At 39.1% G+C, this 9,315-nt stretch overlaps 2 protein-coding genes across 6 annotated transcripts; one reads left to right on the forward strand and one right to left on the reverse strand.

Moving 5' to 3' along the window:
• Positions 1–557: 557 nt before the first annotated feature.
• Positions 558–3,125, reverse strand: LOC125196109 (WD repeat-containing protein LWD1-like). 5 transcript variants are annotated; one of them, XM_048094486.1, is made up of 3 exons: positions 2,018–3,125; positions 1,291–1,593; positions 558–794 (listed from the first exon to the last, which is right to left on the reverse strand). In XM_048094486.1, exons 1-2 carry the CDS (start codon positions 3,050–3,052, stop codon positions 1,588–1,590), a joined length of 1,041 nt encoding a protein of 346 aa, XP_047950443.1. In that variant the 5' UTR covers positions 3,053–3,125; the 3' UTR covers positions 558–794; positions 1,291–1,587. The 5 variants fall into 5 exon arrangements, with proteins under 5 accessions (XP_047950443.1, XP_047950442.1, XP_047950444.1 ...); XM_048094485.1 differs by having other exon boundaries at positions 558–800; XM_048094487.1 differs by lacking the exon at positions 558–794 and having other exon boundaries at positions 806–1,421; positions 1,492–1,593.
• Positions 3,126–4,369: 1,244 nt separating this feature from the next.
• On the forward strand, positions 4,370–8,965 carry LOC125195454 (hydroxyproline O-galactosyltransferase GALT2). Its single transcript, XM_048093603.1, has 8 exons — positions 4,370–4,615; positions 4,826–5,918; positions 6,469–6,516; positions 6,672–6,931; positions 7,758–7,886; positions 7,968–8,141; positions 8,251–8,358; positions 8,433–8,965. The coding sequence occupies exons 2-8, from the start codon at positions 5,021–5,023 to the stop codon at positions 8,634–8,636; spliced, it is 1,821 nt and encodes a 606-aa protein (XP_047949560.1). The 5' UTR covers positions 4,370–4,615; positions 4,826–5,020; the 3' UTR covers positions 8,637–8,965.
• The last annotated feature ends 350 nt before the right edge of the window (positions 8,966–9,315 follow it).

Raw genomic sequence — 9,315 nt, forward strand, 5'->3', positions numbered from 1 at the left:
AAAAAGAAGTGTGAAAGCCGTTCTACCGATTAATATAAATAAGGTTGTGAACTGGAAAAGGCTGCCCTAGAAAGTGCGTTAGCTACCGACTGGTCGGATTTGGGGTTCAAGTGTGTAAGAGTTTCGCATCAAATGCATCTGATATTGAGGTTATTCACCTTGGCGACGGGATTATAAGTTTTCGAGACTTGATGTTCGTGGTTTTGTTGCTTGATCGGATACGTCGATTCACGCTTGGAGAGTCGAGTGTTTGGATGTGTCGTTTATGCCATGTTTTGTGTTGTGTTTTGGTTAACTGAGAGATACGAATATTGTAATGTTAAAACCAAGTTTATATATACAAGGGGATTTTTTTATTGTTCATATGTTTGAAGTTCTGTGCATTTAGTTAATTGTAGTTATTTTATGCAATTCAAGTTTCCATTCTGGATACAAGTTTATCGGTTTGATATGTCACAAATTTCATAATTAGTAGTAATGCATTATCCAATTTTCTACAAAAATTAAATACTTCAAACTAAATAAGCTGTTCCAGATTCTTAAAATCGGATAACTTAATCCCATCTCAGATAACAGAACAGAAGGTAACTTTTTTAGACTATAGTCAATCAATTCATCACTAGGCCAACAAATGCACGTTGAGACGCCTCTCATTCTGTTATCTGCAAGACCGGCAGAGTTTTGGGGTTCGATCAAGCCAATAACTCAATGGTAAATCTGGATACCCGATCCCTCGGCTTTCCAATCGATCCCCCAACCGTGTGAAATATGGAAAATCATTCCACACAACAGCACTATAACTGGATTAGACAAACTGGTATTTATAAGAATGATCAAAGTATCATCTTAACATAATCTGAGTACACAAGACAGAAAGCAAGATAGGAAAATATTCCAATATTATACAGTTTTGGACCTTTGGTACTAGTAACCAGGATGTCGCTCTTCTATGTCGGGATATCATGCAAGAATAGCCTTTCAACGTCCCAAGCTTTACCGGTATAAGATAAGGAAGAGAATAGTTTTAAGAGACATCAAATGTGCAGATAATTTTCAAGTTATTGATCATATCTCTATCAAGTTAATCATATAACCAGAACAGTATACATACATAAGTTATACTCCTAACACAGGGGCTTTTGCATAAAAAGAGGTGGCAGAGAGTAGCAACGAAGTTGACACTATAGCTGCAGCACATGAATGACTTAACACGGCGCCATATGCTTACTACTTCATTCGGAAACTAAACTGATTTTCACGAATAAACAGTGGGGGCAGCAAGAAACTTACAGCCATGTTCATCCGCCATTCTTCAATTACAGACCACTGTTGCACTGCTTAATCTACAATACACCTTCTTCAACTTGCTGGACTGTAAAATACCAAGAACTTTTGAATCGTTGAGCAAAGCATCATTACTCCTGACAAAAATCGTCTGTTATCTCAGGCCCGCAACAGGGGCTTGACTGGTGGAAGAACTGATGTAGTTACCACAAGCCAGTACGCTCTAATGTAACGACATCTTTCGAGTTTCTGTGAGGAAGTTCCTTCACTCACAGCTCTGATTGTCTCCTAATTTTTCGTCATTTATAACTAACAAGAAATTCAAAAAGTTTAGCAAGCAAAATACCAATAGGTGGAGTTGCTGGTAGCTTAATTGTGTTAAATCTGATGGAAGCAACCACAACTTCAGCATTATAGTAATAACACTACAGATAGGTTTTATATATTGGGGTTTAATCAAGCTTTCAACATAATAATAACTATGCGACAATTACGACTTAATCCAGCAGCATAAATACAATCTATCTAGGCAAAAGAAACCAGCAGAGCAAGTGAACTATCATGATTGCCAAAAACCAGAATCAATGGACTAACAGTCAAGAAACTGCAATTAGAGTTGAAACACTAAGCAAAATGAACAATGCTTTGAATAAAATAAACCTTGTTCAAACACTAGGCAAAGCTACCAATAGTCTACCACTAATTCACAAACAGATTCATCATCTACTCATACCCTCAAAATCTGTAGCTTGTTCGAAAACGCAATCGCCACCCAATCAGGCTGCGAATACGACCACTGCAGCTGCTCAATCTCCGCCCCGGCAGTGTAAGCCAGAATCGGGTCCAATCCGCCCTCCACCGGCTGCCCCATCGACGAGAGGTCCCAAATCAGAGCCTGCGAATCATCCCCCGCCGTGCAAATGTGGCAGGAGCTATGCGGAGCCCATGCAATCGCATTCACACCGGCCTGATGCCGCTGCAGCTCCACCACCGGCAGCGTCGGGAAGCGAATATCCAACACCACGACCTTGCTGCTGTCCATTATGATGGTCGCCATGTATCTAGGATCCTGCTTATTCCACCCCAGCCGCACCAGCGGCGTGTCCGGCTCGGAGCTCTCATAAATTATAGTCGAATGCTCCTTATCGCGGAGATCGAAAACCCTAACCGAGCCGTCGGCGGAGACCGAGGCGAAAACGCCAACGCCGCCCCACGCGATGTCGTAGACCTCCTTATCGTGCGCGATTAGCTGCGTATCCACCACCTCCTTCTCGATGTCCCAAATCGTGCAGGTGGTGTCGATGCTGGAGGTCCCGATCCGGCGCGGCTCTGCTTCGTTCCAGTCAAAGGAGGTCAACGGACCGGAGAATTCGCTGTTGCGGTTGTTGTTGAGGAGGCTCTTGAGCTCGACGCGGCGGGGGGAGTCGGAATCGGAGATTTGCCAGAGGCGGAGGAAATCGGAGGAGGAGGCGAGGAGATCGGGGCGCTGGCAGTCCTTGTCGGGGACGAAGATGAGCTTGGTCGGGGGGTAGGGGTGGTCGAAGGAGAGGTCGGGGCGGATCTCGCCGGTGGAGTCGTCGAGCTGGACGATTTCGACGCGGTTAGGGTACTGCTCGAGGAGGCTGGAGATGGCGAGGCGGTATTTCTTGTCCTTGCGGACGCTCCAGTTCATGGCGTAGATGTGCCATGGGGCTTCGTACGTGTAGATTTCCGAGCGCCGCTGCTGCTCGTCGGAGCCGTCTTGGTTTGGGTCGCTGATTGCCCCCATTTTGCGGCGCGGATTTGGGTCTCTCTCTTCACTCTCCAACAGTGGAGAAGAAATGCCGCACGCGTGATGTGGTTGTACCTTAACGTACAAATACTCCCTCGTCTCCAAAAAAAATAAAAAAATAAAAGGATATTTACGCCTAAATTAAATTTTTAAAAAGTTGATTTTTTCTTACTAATATCATAAATATTATCTTTATTTCACATCAGTAAAAAAATTCCGGATATATTAATAGATTGAAGAACAAATTTAGAGGGTGTGCTTCAAGAAAAACTATTCTCAAAGATTGAAGTTATTATTGAGAAATTACGAAAAAAATGATATTATTTGTCGAAATTTTTTCATTAATGTAAAATAACAAATTCGAGATAAAATTCATAATATTATTTGCCATTTAAAGTTCATGGGAAAAATCTAACTTTTTAAAAATTTCAATAATATTAGATTGTCAATATCCAAAAAATAAATTAGTACTACTACCTTTTTGAGACTGTCTTTCAAAATCAAACAAATCATAAATTATGAAAATTCAACAAAATAAAAATCTTAGACAACATTTATAACAGACTCCTTAATGATTAATACTCGTTCAATTACCTTCTTATGAATTCTTATTTTTTTAATTCATTATTATTTTATCAATTATTCATTAAAATGGTACGTTTTGTTAATTTTATAGGGATATTGGAGTATTTTATTTGGAATCCAAATAAATACAAAAATAGGGAATAATGCTCAGCTGTTTATTATGCATTACTCTCTTTGTCCTAATTAAGTTAAATTAAAACTTTTAAAGAAGAAAATAAATTATTTATATTAACAAAAATATAATAATAAAATGATTAACACCAAAATAACAAGAAAAAAAAAAGCAGTAATTAAAGAATTTAATATCGCTTCATGTACCATTTGAATGATATGCATTAATGAATATACTTTTGCCCCTTAACTTCAAAAATTTGCTAAAAGGCTAAAAATATTCTTGAATGATAATGTATTAGTGAATATACTTTTGCCCCTTAACTTTAAAAATTGCTAAAAGGCTACAAATATTCAAGAATATTAAAAAAACCCTCTAGTGATTATATTTATACCACGTCATAGAGATTAATGTTCTAATAAATTTGTCTAGATACTGTAAATTGTTCTAATAAAACTTTAGCAATAAAATTGTCTAGAGAAATAAAACAAATTGGGGCAAATACAAAATATACGTATTTTCGCAGGGCCTCGTGAAGAGCTGTGATTGGTCATTTACTTAAACACAGATAAATTCCACGAACTCCCTTTTTCCAGTTTTATAATGTTTCATTTCATTTGGCGCTGCAATTTCATAAATTTCTTAATCAAGGCCAGCCACCATCTCACCAGCTGCAGATTTCGCGCAGCTTCTGCAAATGGAGTAAAGAAGAATTATACTATAGTATTTTTTTAATGCTCTACTTTATTCTTGTCACTGCGCGAAAATAGTTAGGGTTTGCCATTGCAAATCACCATCAATTCGATCTGCTGCGTCGTTTTGAGAATTTGCCTCGCTGCTTCCGCCAATCCTCGCCGTTGGTGGTACGTTTGATTTGACAAATTTCCCCTCTGTTTGGTAATTTAATCGGTATTTACTCAATTTGCTGAAAAATGACGCTAAGATCAGTTAAATTGGTAGAATAGGGTTTTCGTATGCTCATTGTTGTGTTCTTAATCTAAATGAGGTTTATGCATCGGATTCCAGTGATTTTGTGATGATTAGTGTTATCTGCTGATTTTTGTGCATTTTAGGCTGTGAAGGTAAAGACAGTGCATTGCAGCTGGAGATACTGCCTGTTAATCGACTTGTAGACTGGCAGTTTGGTTCATATTGGAAGTGGATTTTGTGATAGACGCGTGCATTTGTTCGTAGGATCTCTGTTGTGTTTGTGGGAGTGACTTTTGGCTCTTGATGTGGAGTTCTGTCCATTTATTCAGCTTTCAAGGATGAAGAGGTCGAAAGGTGACTATTCGAGTGCTAGAAGGATCAAATTATCGTACATTCTGTTGGCTGCAGCTGGGTTGTACTTGATCCTTATTTTCTTCAAGTTTCCTGATTTTTTGGAGAGTGCAGCTGTTTTAAGTGGGGATGAAAGTGCCAGTGTTTTCGATGGATTTTCAATGATGGATGAAAAGAATGCTGAGATCAGTAAATCACGTGTTAGTTCTGATGGGTTCCACAGAATATTACATGATAATGAAAATCAGGATAATCCCCTAAAGCCAGAACAAAGCACTACACAAATGCAAAGAGATCAAAAATCGGTAACAAAGGCCTCACAGCAGCGCTATGGTCGAATAACTTCTGATATATTGAGGCGAATGAATAGGACTAAAAACTTGTCTGCAATGGAAAGAATGGCGGACGAAGCTTGGGCGTTAGGATTGAAGGCGTGGGAAGAGGCAAGCAAGTATGACGATAAAGAGATTGACATGAGTACTATACTAGAAGGGAAGCCTGAGTCATGCCCTTCTTGGGTTTCAATGGAGGGAGAAGAACTGGCCAAGAGGGATTTTCTTATGTTCCTTCCATGTGGTCTTGCTGCAGGCTCTTCTATCACAGTCATTGGAACTCCACACCAAGCTCACCAGGAGTATGTACCACAGCTTGCTAAAAGGAGGGTTGGCGATGGATTAGTTTTAGTATCACAGTTCATGGTTGAGTTGCAAGGATTAAAGGCTGTACACGGGGAAGATCCACCGAAGATTTTGCATTTGAATCCTAGATTAAGAGGTGACTGGAGCCATCATCAAGTAATTGAGCACAACACGTGTTATAGGATGCAGTGGGGAACAGCTCAGAGGTGTGATGGTTTGCCTTCCAAGGGTGACGATGATATGCAGGGTATGCTTCAGTTATTGTTCTTAATCTGCTAACATTGCATCCATTTTCAGTATACCATTTTTTGTATATGTCAATTTATTGAAGGATATAAAATGTCCTGATTCCTGACATCATATGATATGGTGACTGAAGCATATTTCTTGCGCAGCCGAAGCATGAAGGACTCACATTAACTTTCCAGTTGGGATCTCCAGATTATCAGTGTTATTTTAGTTATAGGGCCGCCAAAGCATGAACTCCCAAAATCCACCTTTATCTTTTATGTTTTTATGGTCAATAATCCCCGAAATGTGAGGCTATTGACCTGCCCTTATTAAATGGAAAAAGTCAAAGTGGTACATATTAATTTCATTAACTGAACTAAGGTAACCTTCATGATGTGAAGTACATGGGCTCCCATAAAAAATTATGCCTCTATGGTTCTATTTGTTATGCCGTTCTGGATTGTTTGGTGTTACAAACTTATGATGCTCATCTACTGATTTTGCGATATCTCTTTTTTCTCTTTGAACTTTGATCTTATAAAAAGTCTAACATGTAATCCTTGCAGTTGACGGATACAGGGGGGCGTCATGTGACATCATTCCCATACCGAATGGTAAGTTCCAGCTGTTTTCACTGCATAACATCTACATTTATTGAGTTTCTATTATCAATTTTTAGTCGGACCACTGTTAATGTGATGGCTTTCTATGCAAAAGAGTTGGGTAATCTTTATTAAAAGGATCTAATATGTACTCTAATTTTTTGTAGCAATCAAGGGTAATGTGGATGTTCATTCAGTATATGCTACCTCTTTGCCAACCTCTCATCCAAGTTTCTCACCCCATAGAGTATTAGATTTCTCTGAGAAATGGAAATCCCATCCCACACCCCAAGGTGGTGTTCAGCTCTTTATTGGGGTTCTTTCAGCCACCAATCATTTTGCTGAGCGTATGGCAGTAAGAATGACATGGATGCAATCTATGTCAATCAAGACCTCTAAAGTAGCTGTTCGATTCTTTGTTGCACTGGTATTTTTCTTTCAATTCTGGGTAAATTTTGTTTGGTCATCAATTTACTGAAAATAAAATAGGATAATTTTCAGGAACCCTCATTAAACTGTAAACTCAAGTTACTCAACTGTATCTCTACTTTTTTTAATTAATAGTCATTCTAAAACTTCAAAATTTATAAAATATACTATATGTATATACATACATGCGGTTGTGTTTATGTATATCTGCATGTTTTCTCCTTTCTTCATCTGAAACCTGTCACATTACAGTTCCTGCTTCAGTGCTTCTTACCACAATTTTTAGGCATTCTCTGCTGTATGTAAAATGACAACATAAGTAAAATATGGTCTTAGAGATGGTTTCAGAGTTTCTGGCATACATTTGAGCATTAATCATCCTGGAAAATAATCTGATAATTACTTTTTTCCATTGAGATGCATATTTGTACTGTCTGGTGATTCATAGGTTTTTTAATGTGTAACATAGATACAGACACATTTTATTTGAAATGGATTGCACATGTGCAACACATGAAATATGAGAACACGCTATTGATGGATGTTAGTCATTATGTTTGGCCAAACTTGTGGAGAGAGTGTTTATATTACAATGAATATTGATAGCAGTCCTATTGTACTCCTTTCTAATTGAGATGCAAAGATGGTGAAAAGATGGCATTGGCAAATATATTTCGGTTTGGCGAATGGTATACCATTGTGTACATTGCTTTCTTTATGGTATGAAACTTGGTGGGCTGTCATTTGTGAGTAAGCGTGTTTCTGCAATTTAATTAGTGATTACTAGCTACAGTTTGACCCACTTGAAGAGAATGTTTCTGTAGAACACAAGAAGTGAGGTGAATGCAGTTCTGAAGAAGGAGGCTGCTTACTTTGGTGATATAGAGATTTTGCCATTCATGGACCGTTACGAGCTTGTAGTTCTTAAAACTGTTGCCATTTGTGAATACGGGGTATGATACTATCTCTTCTTCGTTTGGTCTCTTGTAGTAAGATATTAACGTCTTCTAACCGGCACCTATATTTCATTCTAGGTTCGAAATGCAATGGCAGCATATATTATGAAATGTGATGATGATACTTTTATTAGGGTCGAGAGAATCTTAATGGACATCGAAGGCTTGTCACCAACAAGGCCGTTGTATCTGGGAAATTTGAACCTATTGCACAGGCCTCTTAGAACAGGGAAGTGGGCTGTCTCTTATGAGGTTCGTACATTCCCTTGTGTAAGAACAAACACGGTTCATGTTTGTGCCACAATCAGTATTGCCATATCCACAATCGTATTTACTATAAGATTGTCCTCTCTAACCACAGGAGTGGCCCGAAGAAATCTATCCACCCTATGCCAATGGACCTGGATACATAATATCAAGCGACATCGCCAATTACATCGTCTCTCAAAGTGAAAACCATAGCCTACGGGTTAGTAACATCTTGCAATTTGATCACTTCTTCCCGAGGAACATTGAAATTTTACTATTTACCCCATTATGCAGCTATTTAAAATGGAGGATGTGAGCATGGGAATGTGGGTCGAGCAGTTCAACAGTACAAAGCATGTTCAATATTCTCATAACTGGAAATACTGCCAGTACGGATGCATGGAGAACTACCACACCGCACATTACCAATCCCCTAGACAAATGGTATGTTTATGGGACAATCTGATGAAAGGGCATCCTCATTGCTGTAATGTTTGACGTAGGCTGAAATATTTGTCTCTTCGTACATACCTAGTCATGTGTAACTCTGCCTCCATGATTTTGTCGATGAGGGATGGCCTTATGCTTGGTAATGTCTTACTTCTACACAAGGCCTAGGCCAGTAGAAGTCGTATGCCATCATATCTGCTTGTTAAATGTTTTTTAGGTTTACCCTGATTTTCACCGATGCTCAAGTGAGCTGAGCTGTCCAAGCTGTATAGGATGGTGTAATGTAATGAAGAGCACTTCCCCTCCATGTCCAAATTTTGTGGAACACTGATCTTGAAAACTTGCGTAAGAAGTAGCTGTGTAGTTCTGCTGTAGCATTCTCATTAGTTACAACATCTGAAGTTCACTTTATAGTTGCAGTGTACCAAATTACCAATATGGGTTTGTTTATTTCTTTTGGGTGTCGGTAAAAGGATAATGAATTGCCGATGTGAGTTTGCGTATGAGTCTCAAACGAGCGACACATGGCTTATTTTATCAAAACCAAACTGCTCTTGGTTCAAGCTAGATTTGGGGCTTCAGCTTGGACTACGGAGCAAATTGGTTTTGATTATTTATGAAAAAAGAGCTGTGTCGTCGCGCTGGTTTGAGACTCATCTGCGGACTAAACTTAACATCGACAAATACCAGGCAATGTGCAATTACGGGTTAGGACAAACAGTCTGTT

This window comes from Salvia hispanica, chromosome 6, assembly GCF_023119035.1.
Source record: "Salvia hispanica cultivar TCC Black 2014 chromosome 6, UniMelb_Shisp_WGS_1.0, whole genome shotgun sequence".
NCBI lineage: Eukaryota > Viridiplantae > Streptophyta > Magnoliopsida > Lamiales > Lamiaceae > Salvia > Salvia hispanica.

Excerpts from the sequence above, each read along its gene's own strand:
- LOC125196109 (XM_048094486.1), bottom strand. The coding sequence starts at position 3,052 with ATGGGGGCAATCAGCGACCCAAACCAAGACGGCTCCGACGAGCAGCAG.
- LOC125195454 (XM_048093603.1), top strand. The coding sequence starts at position 5,021 with ATGAAGAGGTCGAAAGGTGACTATTCGAGTGCTAGAAGGATCAAATTA. Across the intron at positions 6,517-6,671 it reads CATCATTCCCATACCGAATG|CAATCAAGGGTAATGTGGAT; the intron begins GTAAGTTCCAGC and ends AATTTTTTGTAG. Across the intron at positions 7,887-7,967 it reads TTGCCATTTGTGAATACGGG|GTTCGAAATGCAATGGCAGC; the intron begins GTATGATACTAT and ends ATTTCATTCTAG.